This window comes from Hippocampus bargibanti, linkage group LG20 (assembly GCF_051943395.1).
Source record: "Hippocampus bargibanti isolate YZ-2025 linkage group LG20, ASM5194339v1, whole genome shotgun sequence".
NCBI classification, from domain to species: Eukaryota; Metazoa; Chordata; class Actinopteri; order Syngnathiformes; family Syngnathidae; genus Hippocampus; species Hippocampus bargibanti.
In genome coordinates this window covers 12,562,341-12,579,229 of record NC_142753.1, presented here as the reverse complement: position 1 = coordinate 12,579,229, position 16,889 = coordinate 12,562,341, and the positions used below count along the sequence as shown (strand labels likewise).

At 44.8% G+C, this 16,889-nt stretch overlaps 2 protein-coding genes across 3 annotated transcripts; both read left to right on the top strand.

Annotated features, from left to right (window-relative positions):
* The first annotated feature begins 476 nt into the window (after nt 1-476).
* dazl (deleted in azoospermia like) lies at nt 477-4,204 on the top strand. Of its 2 annotated transcripts, none has more exons than XM_088986967.1 (9): nt 477-550; nt 1,378-1,491; nt 1,622-1,713; nt 2,258-2,309; nt 2,401-2,467; nt 2,544-2,689; nt 2,850-2,897; nt 3,049-3,099; nt 3,434-4,204. In XM_088986967.1, exons 1-9 carry the CDS (start codon nt 548-550, stop codon nt 3,488-3,490), a joined length of 630 nt encoding a protein of 209 aa, XP_088843093.1. In that variant the 5' UTR covers nt 477-547; the 3' UTR covers nt 3,491-4,204. The 2 variants fall into 2 exon arrangements, with proteins under 2 accessions (XP_088843093.1, XP_088843092.1); XM_088986966.1 differs by having other exon boundaries at nt 2,850-2,921.
* Nucleotides 4,205-4,562: 358 nt separating this feature from the next.
* On the top strand, nt 4,563-16,887 carry rftn1a (raftlin, lipid raft linker 1a). Its single transcript, XM_089023579.1, has 11 exons — nt 4,563-4,724; nt 5,445-5,531; nt 8,021-8,170; nt 9,620-9,803; nt 10,648-10,759; nt 12,455-12,929; nt 13,338-13,541; nt 13,891-14,000; nt 14,433-14,536; nt 15,574-15,649; nt 15,897-16,887. The coding sequence occupies exons 3-11, from the start codon at nt 8,023-8,025 to the stop codon at nt 16,227-16,229; spliced, it is 1,746 nt and encodes a 581-aa protein (XP_088879705.1). The 5' UTR covers nt 4,563-4,724; nt 5,445-5,531; nt 8,021-8,022; the 3' UTR covers nt 16,230-16,887.
* The last annotated feature ends 2 nt before the right edge of the window (nt 16,888-16,889 follow it).

Below are 16,889 nucleotides of genomic sequence, written 5' to 3'. Positions count from 1 at the left end.
CTCTGTATTTATCCATAGCTAGACATGTATCTATGTATATCTAGATACAGTATCTATACATTTGTATACATATATATATCTAGCTGTCTTAAAGCAATTGTTATTCTTTGGCTTTTGACTCAGCATGAGACTTGATTTATTAGAGTTCCTGTTTTGTGATTTCTTCATTATTTCTACTTTTTGAATACATTATTTTTGCTCCATGTACAGTGTACAGCACTTTGGATGGATGGATGGATGGATAGATAGCAGTTTAAACGTGTTCCATAAATAGTTGAGTAAACATATGGATAGATAGAGATATATATATAGAGAAATATAGATATACAAAGACTATCTAATTTTAAAATTAAAAAATATTGAGCGAATGGATAGGTTTTAATGGCGTATGCCTCACTTATTGGCTGTTAGTTTGGTCACGTGATCTCGTAGGGGGCGTTTTTTTTCCGGGGGCGGTTTACTGTCGTTGGGCAGGAAAAAAAAGCGCACTTCTTGCTCTTCGTGAACTGGTCATAAACGTGTAGTAATTTTTATTAGCCTTTTAAGTATGGTAAGTTTTCTAGTAACATGTTGTATGGATTGTACGGACATCAATACGTTCATGCAATTGCGAAGTTGACTTTCCCTTCACTCGAACCGTAGCCCGGCGAATGACTTGCTAATTGCTATCAATTTAACTCGTCGGCCAAGTCTGGAAGGAAAGGAAAAAAACTCAATTGATCCATTTTTTAACATACTTGTATTGATATTTGCTTGCGCTTGCAATGATGCGTCGAACTTTCGGGAAGTTTTGAGCGCACTTTTCATCTTGGTTTCCGCCGCCATTTTGTCTTCTGTTGGACACAAAATTTACAGTCGTCACGTCATGGAAACTGATAATCTCCGTTATCCTGCCTTTGCATTTTCATATTAATAATAAGAATACATTTAATTTATCAGCGCCTTTAAAAACTCTCAAGGTCACTTTACAGTCACATGAGCTGAGCGTTATAAAACTTGTCATTGCATTTAATAGCACCCATGTGCACATATTTGCAACGACAAAAACGACTTTGTCATTAAATTCATCATGATCTAAGATCGAAAGCAGATATTGCTGATAACCACGATCAAAGTCGAGAAATTTCAAGAACCAAAGCTGACCACAATTAAGATCTGGGTTTTGACCAAATATAGAGGGCATCATTCTGCCCAGATGGCAGCCACTTTTTACATTGCTACTGGAATCAGTAGCTTAAAATGTCATTTAATATACAATTAAGAGTAAAAGAAACCTAATTTAGTTTTAGGAAGAGAACAGAAATGCAAACAAGGAATATGTCTTCTGATATCATTTTGTCGGTAACTGTTGTAAATGTTTTTTGTTCGAACCCCCAGTCTCGGTGGGGCAACGGGCCCCATTCACTTTTCTCCCAGTTGTCCAATGGCTACATCCTGCCAGAGGGACAAGTGACACCCAACGCCATCTTTGTCGGCGGGATCGTTTCGGGGGTAAGGATCTGTGACCTTGCTTTAAAAATACAAGTAACTATCAAAAAGTGACACCCGGGATTGTACGGTACAGCATCTATGAAAAGAGGTTCTCCTAATTTTCTTCTTGGAATGACCTCCTAACCTTTAGATCAGTCTGTCTCAAATGAAGGACTTCTTTTCCACATTCGGTTCAGTCAGGGATGTGAAAATTATCACACATCGCGGAGGATTGAGCAAAGGGTATGTCTTTGACTGTTTACTTTTGATTTCTAATGTCTCCTAGCCATGTATTAGCGAAACCTAATCTCCTAAAAGTAAAGATTCGGACACGAATGTGACTATGTTGTGCGTCTTCTCAAGTCATTGACATTTTAATTAGGATTAATAGAGCTCAATTGCTACTTTTCCTCTCCTTGTCTCTTTGTGTGAACTCCATGACCGCACGGCACCACACTGCCCTCCACAGGCCAATGCACACACAGCACCATCAGCCGATATTTGTGTATTATTTTGTACCATATTTTCCGGTGTATAAGGCGCAGCCAAAAGTCTTCATTTTCTTTAAAAGATGACCCTGCGCTTTGTACTCCGGTGCGCCTTATATGTGAAGTCATATTGAGGCATGACAGGTCAGCAGCTACCGACTCCATTTCATCTCAGATTAGCCCAGCCAATCCCGATATTTAAAATCTAAACCAAAAAAAACATTATTTGAATGTGTGCAAAGAAAAACACCCACAAAGGTGCGGATGCCCGTCTTGAATTTGTCCGCTTTTTCTTCCAGCTATGGCTTTGTGTACTTTAATGAAGATGTCAACATTAAGACAATTGTTGACGTAAGTACACATTTTTTTGGGGGGGGGTCAATAAGACAAAACTCATTGCCGTGTTGTTAGCGATAACACATTTTGTTTGTTTGTTTCTTAGCAAAATATCACATGGAGAGGGAAAACACTGAAGCTGGGCCCCGCAATCGTCAAGCAGAGGAATTTTCGTATGTATTGTGAGCCTGGCTGCCTGGATGCCATTCTCGATGTTTGTAATAAAGACCCCGTGTGGCCCACCCCTAGGGACGAGGAGACATTCACAAATGGAAAACGTTGTTCCTTGGATGAGCCCGCCGCATTTTTTCATCTGTTCTCAATGCTTAACCCTTGGAGGAGGGGGCATGGTCCAAGCGTCATCCGTTGTTGGTGGTGACACCAACTATTTTTCAGTAAGACTAGCGCACACACACCGAAACAAATGTTAACACAGCAAAAAACAAATGAGAAATTTCATTGAGGCTTCTTTTGCTCCTTGTAACTTTCATTTCTTGTTGCATTTTTTTCCAACGGATATTGACATCATCCATCCATCCATCCACTTGTTTGCAGTCATATAACCATCTCCATTTGGCAAATCTTGGCCAGCCACAAATGCCAGTGAGTAACGGGTACACCTACGAGGTACAGTTCACGTTTGTTTTTTTCTCTCATATCATCGAATGAGCAAAATCTGTGTTTGGATTGACACATTGTTTTCTTTTCTTGTATTGTGCTGTGTGACATCTGCTCTCTTCCCTTGCACACACAGTACTCTCACCCCCACTGGACAGACGACCAAACAACACAGCCTGGCACTCAAGTGAGTCAAAACGAGATCGCTAAGGATCATATCTGAATCGGTATTATATTACCGTACTAGGCTTTTCTAGTTTCAGAAGTTGGCAAGTATGTAAATCATTTAAAAAAAATATCTCATTGATGTTTTCCTTTGCATGACCCTCAGAGCTAAACATTACACGCTCAAACAATTCGTCATATGTAATGCTGGACAAATGGTTTCTTCCAGTTGAATTTTTGAAAAGATACCACTAGATGGTAGTCAATACTTGCTTCTCGGCGCCGTGTTCAAATGTTAGAGAAGGACCCTCCTGATTTAGGATATGACCAGGATGGAATTGTCTTGTGTTTTACAGAACTTTGTGGATTACGGCGTTCAAACCACACTGTGCTGTAGTTCTAGCAGCTTCTGACACCATAGCAGGTAGCGCAGCACTTGAGATTTTCACAGAGTGCTTGTATCGGTGAGAATAAGCTACGTGTTTTTCTGCCGTCTCTCCAAAGGAATATAACGGATATGATGATGGTACTTATACTCCCATATATAATATCATTTTCACTTCTCTAACCCCATTTATACATTTTCTTTCATTCATTTGCTCTTACCGTACTAGCTTTTTGGGTCATTGCCCAACCAAAGAAGAAAAAAAAATATTTTAAGATCACCTTTTGTGCCTTTTTATACAATTTAGTTTTTATGCCCACGTTCTGGAATTTGTAAAAAGGCAACCGAATCAGATGACGCACCCTAACCAAATGACTGTGCCCATCATATGGGGGATTGTCCATCACTTGCCAACTAGTTTCACATTTTAAAAGGCACCCGAAAATCCTTTAACAATGCCATTTCAAGTGTTGTTGTTGTTTTGGGGGGGGGGAGTCAAGTGATTCGTGACCAGATTACTTGTTATTCAGATGCAAGTCCATTTCTTTCTTTTCGTGTATGTTATTTGCACTAGCTAAAGGTTGAAGACCAGTACACGTATGCCTTATTTGTGTTACACGTTTGGCAGATTTTCAATTTGTACTGCGTTTGGATTGTTGTGTCATATTCTTTGGATGTTTAAGGCTATGCCTATAAGGTATTATTCTGCCATCCAATGTTCATACTTATGGCGTTCTATATGTTTGAATCTACAAAACCAAATACACGCAAGTTCTATTGTAAGAGTTTTCCCTTCAGGCTTTTCTTCCCTAGCAACAGCTTCCATCATCTTTCGCTACTTTCTACATCAGCTGTCTACTGGTGTGACTGGGACGAACGACCACCTCGCGGCCCTCACTCAGACACCTTTCAATTATGAATAAATCTAGACTGCGGCTTATTAAATATGAATTTGTGTAGTTTACAGTGGGGTGTGGGGGATTGGGAGGGGAGTGTTGAGCACCTCAAACGTGGGGCGCAGCAGTCTAAGTGTGACCTGATGGGGGCGTTGACGTCAAGAAAACTCGGGGCGTTTAATCGGATCGTAAACGTCTTCCGAGTGAGCTGGGCGAAGAGCATCGTGGCCGGCAAAGGAAACAGCTCCCTCCACGCTCCATCTCGGAAGCCTTCGACTCCATCGCATTTTCACCCGCGTGTCGAAGGTGCGAAGGAGGGTCTCACGCCGAACAGTTTGTCGCTCCCGCTGACGACCGCCAAACTCGGTGAGTTTTTACTCTTTAACCGGCACTTAAAACGTTTTTTTTTTCTTTTGTTAAACTAACGAATGATAGTTGCGTGACATTTTAAGGGATGTGTACATATTTATTTTAAGTTTCCGAAGGGAAGTCGCGTGAAAGTGTTGGGAAGGTAGCTTCATTGTGTTTACCTAAATCAAATGGACTCGCCAGGTGTGTGTCTCGTTCCAACAAAATGGTGTCATTTCCAACATTTTGACTTTTTTTGTTGTTGCTCTTTTCATATTGGGCGCTAATGGGGAGTCGTGGTGCTTTGTTTATGATGAATTGTTCTGTTAACTCATTCACTGCCAGACGATATGCAAAAATGTGTCCACTCATTCAATACAGCGTTAGAAACCTTAGACTCTTATCGAAAAAAAAAGTTAATTCCTAAATTATGTGGGGGTGGAATTATCTGACCTTGAAATGGTGGTGGCTATACAAAATACAAGACATGCATATTGATTTATATAGCGCTTGAACAACAGCTGAAACTGCAACAAAGGGCAAATGCTACCCCCTCGTGGGTTGCCAGAGGTCTGACCAGCGCTTTATTGGCACCCCCCCCCCCCCCCCCCCCCCCCCCCCAAAAAAAGCCCGGACAAATTTAGGAATGGCAGCTAATGAGTTAAGATGCTCTCCCTACTAAACTGGAACAATGCAAACAGCTGTCACTAACATCTTGTTTCATATGGAACTCTTTAGAAAAAACAGACATTAGAAACTCTTGTACAACGCTTGTGGATGTAGACAGCCCCGGGGAGCAACAACGTGGGATTAAATAAAAGAAAGGTAAGGTCATTTGGAGTCTCGGGTCCTTGCTGTAACTCTCACAATTCACGCGTTTCTCCAAAATGAGTTTGATTTCTGAGATCGACCAGGTGTCAAAACTGTTGTCTCAAAAGATAGTTCAAATACAAAGTGCAACGTTTCCCCTCGAAAAACGATCCCTCTTGCCTCATATTCTTTCAGCCTCCTTTGCCATGCATGTGTGTCATGATTGAAGCGTTATTTGGGGATCCTTTGCAACTGGGCAATATTGATGTGGACCTGGTCTTCAAACGCCGCCCGTTGAATGAGCCTTTTAAAAGGCAGCTTAGCAAAGGCCTTCTTGTATTTTACTGCCTTTTTCAACAGCGTCCCTCAAAACTTAAGCGGTAAGTCATTGTCGATACAGCACACACTGTTTCACGCGACTGACAGAATTTGGACATGGAAGTGGAAAACAGACTCTTTATCTCCAAAAGTACAAGGTAACAACGAAGAGCATGCAAAATGAAGTGCCGCTAACCACCACACCCCCATCTTTCAAAAATCCTTCAGAATTCTTTGTCAAAAGCATAAAGGTCTGTAAAGTGCCACCTCAAAATAATGTTAGCCGCTTGGCAATTGAAATCAAAAATGTCCATAAATGAGCATTTGCACAAGTTGACTGGAGCCTCACCGGTGGCTCAAGCTGGTTCCTACTTTGAATGTTCTCAACTTGGGTCAAACACGGACGGGCTCCCTGGTTGATGTCGATTGCACCACTTCAAACAAGACCCACCTCCAGGCCCTGAATGCATTTATGCGTCTATGTGCTCAAAAAAAAATATATATATAGAGAGAGAGAGAGAGAGCAGAGCAGACGGATTATGCTCTCACGCAAATCCCGTCATTTCCAAGATTCTTTTTACAAATGAAAAGCCCTCCGCTGTACTCCCGTCTGCCTTCCTTCCTCTTTCTTCACGTTCTCCCCTTTCGCTTGGCTTTTTATCTGCCTGCGTCTCTTCATGTTTAATGGCTGCTTTTTTTTTCTTTTTGCTGTCAAGGCCCTTTTTTGCTGCTTGTGACATTCTGTTTGAAGTCTACATGTGGAGAAAGAAAAAGCTCCTGTGATGGGGGGCTTGTTTGAGTCTCTCCACAAGTACAACTTCTTCATTTGCTGTTGAGTCCAATTTTTGGTCTGTCATCCTTCAACCAGGTTGGAGGTTGACCCGACTCGATCCCTATAGAGTATTCCTCGGCCAAATGTTTGGCGCACGTCGAAAACGGAAGTCATCATTTAGCATTTCACAACGCCTGGCTGGAAACATACTTGTCAATTACGCCTCGAAATGGGCTTAGTGGGGGAGGATGGCGTCTGTGACGGGAACTCTGATGAGTTATCAGACAGATGGATCAAGTGGACAGGAGGGTGCTACAGATGGAGAGTGAGTGAGAAAGAAGAGGCGCAAAGTGTGTCGAATGTGACATAGTAGCAAGGGTGACCACAAGTATTGCGAGAGAGAGATCAAGAAAGTTGATTAAAAAGTGTTGCTAACTTCAAACACAAAAGAGACCGTGAACTAGTAGCTTCTCGGTTCCTCTAGCTTTCATGATAACACCACTGCGGCAGCATCAGATCCACACTTCATCTGGCTGTTTGTGTGCTAGTGGCCATTCTTTCTCAAGAAGTATCATCATTTCCAGACTAAAGAGCACACCTGATTATACATCCATACGCAGTACCAGGGCTGGTTAAAAAAAAAAACATGCCGGTAAAAGTCACTGAGACACGGCGGCAACACGTTAGCACTCTCTAACAGGTCCGGGTACTAAAACATAGCAAGACACTGAGACTCGCAAGAAACATGTTAGCACTCACTGACGGGGCTGGTTAGCCTTTCATCCAATGTTACTTATTTCTCGAGAAAAGCATCTCAATCCTGTTTTTCGCTGCTTTCTATCACCGGTGCTTTTGGTATTGCCCGCTGTAAAACCGAGCCAAGTAGAGAAGGGATTTTTGAGCACTGTAAATTGTCATTTTAATTGCCTGTTGCGCTGGCGCACTCTTGACAAAATCTCTTTGTGATGGAATGCTGACCTTGTGGATCAACATATAAATTGGACACGTTTGCCATCTTAGCTCTCTCGCTCGCTCTCGCTCCTCTCTCGCCTCTTTCTGCTATGGTTTTCGCCGCGCTTGACAGGGCAGGAAATCACTCTCATTTCTGCTTTAATTCGTTCTGATCAAACATGTCGCTCCCAATCAGCCACGTTTGATTAGGAGACTGCCGTATCGCAGCCTGGCAAGCAGGTAATGGCTGACAGATTCATCTTTCGCCATTATTGTATTACACCCCGCGTGCGTAGGCTGCGAGAGAGGAATGTGTTGTTTCCCCCCCAGCTGGAGCTTGCACACCGAAATGCAAAAGTGGGAATGTATTTTTCAATTGACAACCGCCATGTAGGTATTTCGAAACGCTAATCAATGCGGCAGCTGCTCTCCTCATCTCCACGTCTCTCTTTCTTTTGCACAGATATGGGCTGCAGGCTCCCTAAGTTGCGCAAAGGCGAAGAGACGCAAAGCCCCGGCAACATCTACTCCACACTGCGAAGGCCTCAAGTGGAGACCAAAGTGGGAGTGTCCTACACGTACCACTTCCTGGATTTTCTTTTGGGGAAAGAAGGTACGGATATGGTCTGCATTCTCCACTTTTATCCGGTGTATAGGGCGCACCCAAAAGCCTTGATTTTCTTCAAAGGATGGGAATAAATAGATTCTGAAATTGGGGACGGGGGTGGGGGGTATATTTTGATGATCTTAGACAACAGAACAAAACTTGCCTTGCGAATTAGTCCAAAGATTGGATGCGTCAACCCCAAACCGGCTTAAAATGCTCATGGTTTTATCCCGATACAACATGAAACCATTTTTTTTTTCGAGTCACTTTTATCTTCCGGCAGACGGCCGGAGTCGCTCATTTATATGCTAAAAAACTCCCCGATGCCATCTGAGCAGCCTTAAAATGGCTCTCCTCGCATGGCTATTATGAATTGATTGTGTGAGTGTGTACAAGCAAGCTTAGTGTGTGTGTAGCTTTCTTTCTACCCTCTCCCTCCCCTTCCATTTGCCAGACTGAGAGCAGGAGGAGTGAAGGATTCCCGGAGGATTATTTGATTTTGCGTGCAGATCGAGAGACCTCATTCCCCAGGAAAGGGATTTATTTGTATTTGTGTACGTAAGGGGTCCATCTAGGCATCCTCGTGTCTCCCCGTGACATTGGGAGAAAGAAAAAAAACCCGCCCACGCTCTTAATTCAATTTTGTAGCCATTAATAATATTTGCCTGCCAATGTTACTTAATGACTCTGACACAGTCATGAAAAACCAATATCGCCATCGTGTCACCCTTTGACATCTGTGAGTGATTATTCAACTAAAGTGGCGCTCTCATAGAGACACTTTGGGTCTGAGAGCATTCCGACTGTCTTGTTTTGGTTTTTTTTTTGTGTGTGTTCAAGTCGGAAATGACGGCAAATCGACAAGCCTATATTATGATCTGCACATATCACATTTTGCTTATTTTTAAAACAAGCAGCGGAGCCCCCAACCCCAAAATAAATAAATCGTAGGATGAGCGGTGCTACGTGTCTCTCTCCTGGCCTGGTCACATGTGCATACACGCTGATGTGCATCTGGCCAAGTGTGAGCACACCAAATTGAAAATGAGATGGTGCTCGCATCTTTTTTTCCCTTCCTTCTGCCTTTTTAATTTATTCTGGTGATTGTCTTTTTTTTTTGTTTTTCCAGACCAATGCAAATGAGAGTGAACGGGGAGATATGACAAGCGTTCGGGCGTAAACATGCCTCCTTCCCTGGCGCCTTCTATTCTCCGTAGCGCACAGCAGGCGTCGCTCGGCAACCCGCCATTGGCAGCCTTCCCCCTAAAAAAAAGGCGTATTTCACGTGAAGCGAGTGAGCCCGAGAGGGGGCACTTTTCAGAAACATGCCCCTGGCGTGTTGTCTTTCAGTCTTGATAGAAGCAATGTGGAATATAAGCAACGCTTTTAAGGTGTGACGCTATTTGTTGTCTGAAAGCTGGTGCAAGCTTTCCGTTTGTCATTTATCTCTTGCAGAGGTGCCGGCGTCGTCTGTTCTGTGCCTGTCTTCAGTCCGAGAACTTCCCGTGCTGGTCAGAGAACTCTACACGCAAGGTTTCGTCCTGGTTTCCGTCCACCCGTTCATGCACCCTTGCGGACCTCACCGCGCCCACGTCCAGCGCCAGCTCCACCGGGCCGTGCTGATACGAGAAACCCCGAGGTATTATGTGCTGGACAATGACAATTTCACTCATTCGCTGCCAGACCTGCAAAAATGGCTCCACCTCAGTGCCAGGGTTTTTGTCATTTTCACTCATGTTGCGGGAATATTGACTTTTAGGACGACATAAACATTCAATGCAGCGGAAGAAACTCTCTCCTTTTAACAGAAAAAAATAGTTAATTCCCAAGTCATATGAGCCTGAAGTTATCTGAGCTTGAAATGGGGGCGGCTGTCCAAACTACAATGCTAAACACACATATTGGTTTATACACTACTTCTTTGTTATTTTATCTATCTATTGAGAACAAAGCAATATTTATACCGTTTGAAATGACCAGTTTCGTGTTTATCTCGAACAGTGTTTAAGATGGCTAAATAATTGTAATTATTTCCTTCAATTCAAAAGGAGAGTGTTTTAAAATGCACACCTCGTTTCACTGGAGTAGGCACGCAGGTGTCGGGCCTCACCTCGCCCGTCCAGCGACTGCTTGGCGACCGCTTGTAATAAATCTGTTGTGATTGCGGGGGGGATGGAAAAATGAACCGCTTGCTACCAAAACGGACACGATGGTTCTGTCATCATTCCGCTTGAGCGAGCACAAACCAACATGAGCAAAATGTCTGCCGCGGGGGGTGTGTGCACTCCAAGTGTAATAGAAGTGTGTAATGGCGCCGCTGGCTGATAATGAAAAGGGAAAATATCCCAGAGCAAGGCCCTTCAGGCTAATGTTAAAACAGCGTGAGCACATTTTCTGCTTCGCCAGAAGAAAACGGAAGTGACTTTCCTTCTGTTTTGAGGCATGTTTATTTAGGAAAGCTTTTCGTGACGCCATTTTTTCAGTTGGGAGAAAAGCCCCCAAAAGAAATGGTGGAGGCCTCGCCTGGAGACCGACGTGTGCGCCGCCGGTCATCAGGCGGCTGACCCGGAGGTGATTCAGAACTACGTCAAGAAGGTGACTCCAACCTTCTTATTCACTTTTCCACAGAAATGATCGCCGCGCCACAAACTCGGGAAGAAGACTCCGCCTTATTCTTCTACTTGGCCTTCTGCACCAGAAAATCCGGTCGAAAACAAATCTGCGTCACGGCGCGACAACAAACCTGGAGCCCAGTTTTCTGTCATCCATTTTTATTCCCAAGCCGCATTCCCGCTTGTTGCGCTCGCCACCATTTCACGAATACAACGTGTTTGACTTAACCCTTCGGACGCCTGACAAATGGCGCTTTTTGCTCTCTCCCCTCCTTAAAAATTCACCCCCCCCCCAAGCCAACAACGGCAATTGAAAATGTGCTCTATTGAGAAAATTAGCATGTGAACGCTCACAAAAGAAAAGCTGATTGGATGGCAAATGGCCAATGACGCATGCAGGGCTCCAGCCGCCGTGATGCGAATAGCCAATCGGATGCGAGAAGCAGGAAGGCTTGAAAGATAAGCGTGTTCAACTCTGTCACCTTGTCTTCCGCCAGCGCTCCTCAGACCTCCCACTCTCAAGCTGTCGCCACTCGCCGACGGACGGACGGACGGACGGCTTTTATGCGCTAACGTGTAGCTTTGTATATTTTCTAACATGCGGACAGGTATGAACGAATGAGGCGTGACAAAGGTGCGCTAAGTGGGGAAGATGCATCACATTATTGATATCGCTCCTGTCAAGCCTGTCAGCTCAAATATCAACTGATGACCTCCCGCTACACGCGCGCTCGCAGATGAGGTCCCTTTGTCAATTGAATATTTGATCTCTGCGCATGATTAGCACGCTTCTAATCCAGCTGAATAGCAAAGTCTGCCTTTGTGCGGGTGTCATGCCAACCAAATTGAATATTTGACACGATGGCCGCCGCCTGACATCTCGTGTGGCGTATTCACGCGATATAAATGACGTTCTATTCTAATGTTTGAAAGAACACGATAGAGGATGGTAAAATGAAAGCTCTTACGAGATGCGCTGTGATGAGTTTTATCCATGATTTGGTGAGAAGGGTTTTAACTCATTCACTGCCAGACAATGTGCCAAAATGAGGCCACTCCGGTGCCAGGGTTTTTGTCATTGTCACTCGAATTGCAGCACCCACAGAATATTGACTTTTAGGACGACATAAACATTTAATAGGGCGTTAGAAACCTTCGACTCTGTTCTTTCATCAGGAAAAAGGAGTTAGTTTCTAAGTTATATGGAACTGAAGTTATATGAGCTTGAAATGGGGGCGTTTTTTCAAAATACAATGCAATAGATGCATTTTGGTTGGGTAGTTTAACAATAGCTGAAGCTGCAACAAAGCGCTAACATGGGAAAAAGAGGAAATGCTACCCCCTTGTAAAAAAAAACATGGTCAGAGGTCTGACCAGTGCTTTATCGGCCCCCAAGCATGACAACAAAACTTGAACAAATTGGGGAATGGCGCTCTAAGTCATATTTTCAATTCCCGAATAAATTGGTGAATGAGTTAATGTTATTTCCACGCATGCATGTGATCAAACAGTATTACTGATGGTGACAATGGAAAAAAATGTGAATTGAATAAAATCAAAGTATGGAGGTTTTCGAGGGCGTTTTGATTTTTCCTCACTTTGCAAAATCCCACTGGAAGCTATTATGGCTTGTTCCAAGACTTTTGTTTTTCTGTGTTAATTTTGCGTCACCCTGCAGATCCAAGATGTCTCGGAGCAAGGGCTGCTGTTTTTGGGCTTCCTCCATCAGCCCGGAGGGGCTCCCTGCTTCACGCCTAAGTGGGACCCCGACGACCTGTCCTCCTTGCACTCCAGCCCTTCTCCCACTCGCCGACCAAGGGATCCTTCAGACTGGGGGCCGGTGTGCCTCCCCTTAGAACCTCCGCAGCTGCCTGGTGAAAATGCGCAAGATCCGACGCGGGATCGCAAGCCCTCAGAAGCGCCTTCGCGAGTCAAGCCAAAGGGATCCGAGGAATGCCCCCTCAGAGAGTCAAGCCCACCTCCGCATCACGCACGCTCCCAGAGTGAAGGAAGGCCAGAGGAGTGTCGTCGTCCAGCCGACCCTGAAAAATCCCCCGAGAGGAACTCCAGGCCTCCAAGCAAACAAAGCGCCTCCGACCTGACTTGGAACAACGACCGGATCGCTGTCAGCAAGGATGGCCCGGCGCAGGCCCGTGAGTAACTCCACATCGCTTCCTGGACTATTAAACGCTTTCTGATTCTGGTTTTCTTGCGTGGCGGTGCCCATAAAGCGCTGATCAGACCTCTGGCAATGTTTTTCCCCTCCCACCAGGGGGCAGCATTTGCCTTTTGTCCACCTGAAGTGCTTTGTTACGGCTTCAGCTGTGGTGAACGCGCTATATTAATAGTCTTGTGTTGGATTTTGTACGGCCGCCCCCATTTCAGGCTCGGATAACTCCGGACCCATATCATTTAGGACTTAACCATTTCTTTCTGATGAAAGAAGAGAGTCTAAGAGTTCTTCCGCTGCATTGAATGCTTATGTAGTCCTAAAAGTGAATATTCTGTGGCTCGCGGAATAGGAGTGACAAGGACATACGTATCTGCTTGTTCCCGTGTAGGCCTCCAAGTGTTTGCCTTATACAACTCCACGGGGGACCTCGACACATCCTTGAGGTTCTACTCGCTTCGGGTTCCCTTGCGGGTCCGAAGGGAGGCGGGCCTCGTGACGGAAGTCCGTGGCGATTGGCTGGATCACATGACTCGGCACTTTAGCAATGGGGCGCAGCTCGTCGATGGATTTTTCCACCTTCGAGATGAAAACGGTTTGGATGAGCTATCTTTTAGCTGATTAGCTGGCTAGTTACCTAGCTACCTGTCCATCTATTAGCTAGCTTTCTATCTTTTTGAGTTACGTCCGGGTTGAGTGAACGCCGGCGTGTGTGGCTGCCGCCGCTCACCCACAGAAAAACTTCTCCCATGACTGAAAAGTGACCTTGAGAGTTTTGAAAGGCGCTTATCAATGAAATGTATTATTATTATTAGCGATATAGCTATCTAACTGGCTAGCTAGCTATGTTCTTGAGAGTTTTGAAAGGCGCTTATAAATACAATGTATTGTTTTTATTTTTCTTCTTCTCATTGGTCTCAATCTTTGTGTGTTTCTCTCTCCAGAGAACGGGCTTTCATGTGTCGACAGTGTGTTTATTTTCCACAACTCTACAGAAGAGACGGCGAGTGCGTCCTACGATGCCATCGTGGTGGAGCAGTGGACTGTCATCAATGTGAGTGAAACATGAAGATGTTTTCATCTTTTCTGTCATCGTTTCCTTTTCTTCCAGTATGAGCAACACTCGCATGATGCAATGACACCCGTCATTAACTCATTCACTGCTCATTCACTCATTTATTCGGGAATTGAAAGTATGATGTCGAGCGCCATTTTTTTTTTCATGCTTGGGTGCCGATAAAGCACTGGCCATGGCCTTTGGCAATATTTTTTCCCTTCCACAAGGGGAGTGCATTTCCCTTTGTGTCCATGTTAGCGCTTTGTTCCAGCTTCAGCTGTTGTTAAAGCGCTATATCAACCAATATTGTATTGCCGCCCTCATTTCAAGCTCAGATAACTCCAGAGCCATATCATTTAGGAATGAACTCTTTTATTTTTTTTCTGATGAAAGAAGAGAGCGTAAGGTTTCTCTCGCCCTCCTGGTCAGGGTGTGGTGGTGAAGGCGGACTACGTTCCGCTTCTGCAGTCCCTTGCGCCGTACGGATGGAGACTCATGTGCGTCTTAGCCACACCCATCGTCAAGACCAACAGGTACACATGCTGCCACACCAATGCACTGTACAAGCTAGTCAAGTGAAATAACGAGGTCATTATTAAGCAAAAAAAAGAATAGTCCTTCGGGGGGGAGAGAGTTTAAAATTTGTCTTTGCGTTCCCATGTTGAAAGACTGCACGTGAGTGGTCCATGATTGGATCGGCTTAGCCTTTATTAGTCTGCCAGTGGAGGAATGTACATTTCACAGCAGCAAAGTGAGGAAAGGAAAGAAAGAAAGAAAGAAGTAGAAAAGGCTGCTTTAAAGGCAGCCGCTCTCACGGCACCATCTTGAAATAAAAATAAATAATAATTAATGTGACAACACAAAAGACAGTCATTCAATCTTAAGCACTTTCTGCACCCTCCTTTGTTGTACGAAGCAGTTCTAGATGAAAAAGGAGAGGATCTAAATGTCCTTTTCGCCAGTGGGTCAGTGACGTCAATGTGGAATGTGCACATCTGCCAGAAGCTAAATGTTGAAAACAAAACACGAAGCTGTCGCATCCATTGACACAAAGAAATAGTGTCACGTGGCCCACGTGAATCCGCTTCAATTCCAAGATGCGACATTTCCACATTCTCATCCATCCAGCCGCAGACGTTTAAGAATCGTCAGCCATTTTGGGGGGGGGGGGGGTTGACATGTTGGAAGCAGCCGTCCATATGTAGTATGTAGAATGACCGTGCCAAACTTTTTAGTCCTATTTGTTCAAAAATGATACAGCAGTGAATTGAAACGCTTCCCTCTTGCCTTCCTAATGAGGACTACAATATTTCACCGTGCAGTGTTTAGCCTCCGTCTTTCTCAGGATTACGACTGACAGAGCGACGCAATACGAGATCTAACAAAGGCGGATCATGCGCCTGCCGACTGTCTTGACACGAAAGCCCTTTTTCAATCTGTCAGCCCCAAAGCGGCTGATCCTCATCGCCTCGTAGCCCGTCGCGTTGAACAAAAGAGAGAATTTGGAAGGCTTTGGCATATTCTATCTTGAAGGAATAAAAGAGCCCTCGGCCCCAATCTGTGTCTGCAGGGATGGCAGTTTGTCGACGAAGCAAATCCTCTTCCTTCAGAGACCCGTTTTGCAACGCAAGAGAAAAGACTTGAAGGTTGGCGGCGTGCTCCATCACGATCACCGATCTGTCACGCCACGTTTCCACCTTGATCCAATCTTGTTACTAAATATGGAAGATGCAATTAAACAGAGTCTAATAATGGATAAATGGCCCGGCAGTTGCTCAGAAGGAATCATCAGCGAGGGCCTTTGTAGCATTTTGTCAGGTGTCTTCAGGGACGAAGAAGAAAAAAGATGAGACGCAGCTGCAATCTGTCAAAACTTCCCGCATTTGATTTCAGATGCTCAACCTCCGAGGTCGCCGCAAGACCAAAAAACACTCGTGTGGAAAAATGCTTGAGGAGGGCGAGGATCGGTCGCTGGTCTCGGAGGCGGAGATGAGCGGGTTGAGATGCGTCCAACTGGGGACGAGTTGGCGCCGAGAGGACGGATCGGGCAGCCCGGCGTCTGTCCAAGGTGAGGAAGTGGAGACGGAGATTGACGCCACGTTGGCGTCCGGCCGGGAAAAGTCGCTGAGGTGGACCGACGGGTGCCACAGGGACGGCGGAGGAGCGAAAGTGGAGGTAAAGCGAGAGCAGCTGATCAAACGGCAACTCTTTTCCGGTGTCTGTTGATGCATTTGCCACAAACGGCCAGCTATCAAAAACGGCCACAATAAATGTCATATCAATGACCATCGATATTTTTCAAGACTCTAGCTTAAGGAGGCCGCTCGGACATTTATTAGAGCAGCTGCTTTCAGTAGAATTGAACTCATTCGCTGCCATTCCCAAATTTATTCAGGAATTGAAAAGTGTGACGTGGAGCGCCATTCCCGATCTTTTTGGATTATGGTTTTTCTCGCCGGATGGCCGATAAAGTACTGGTCGGACCTCTGGCAATACTTTCGCCTTGCACAAGGGGGCAGCATTTGCATGTTGTCCATGTTAGTGCTTTGTTACAGGTTCAGATGCTCTTAAAGTGCTATATAAAGCAATATTATGTATTGTATTTTGTACAGCCGCCCCCCTTTCAAGCTCAGATAGCTTAGGAATTAACTCTTTTTTTTTTTTCTCTGATGAAAGAAGAGAGTCTAGGTCTAAGGTTTCTAACGCCCTATCGAATGTTTCTGTAGTCCTAAAACTCAATATTATTCTATGGGTCCTGCAATGTGAGTGAAAAATGACAAAAACCCTGGCACCGGAGCGGACACATTTTTTTGCATATTGTCTGGCAGCGAATGAGTTAATAAGAGCCGCAATGTCTCTCACTCAAATGTGCAAGTGTACCTGTTG

Excerpts from the sequence above, each read along its gene's own strand:
- dazl (XM_088986966.1), top strand. Across the intron at positions 2,310-2,400 it reads ACATTAAGACAATTGTTGAC|CAAAATATCACATGGAGAGG; the intron begins GTAAGTACACAT and ends TTTGTTTCTTAG. Across the intron at positions 2,922-3,048 it reads GTAACGGGTACACCTACGAG|TACTCTCACCCCCACTGGAC; the intron begins GTACAGTTCACG and ends TTGCACACACAG.
- rftn1a (XM_089023579.1), top strand. The coding sequence starts at position 8,023 with ATGGGCTGCAGGCTCCCTAAGTTGCGCAAAGGCGAAGAGACGCAAAGC. Across the intron at positions 14,537-15,573 it reads CCCATCGTCAAGACCAACAG|GGATGGCAGTTTGTCGACGA; the intron begins GTACACATGCTG and ends CTGTGTCTGCAG. Across the intron at positions 15,650-15,896 it reads GCAAGAGAAAAGACTTGAAG|ATGCTCAACCTCCGAGGTCG; the intron begins GTTGGCGGCGTG and ends ATTTGATTTCAG.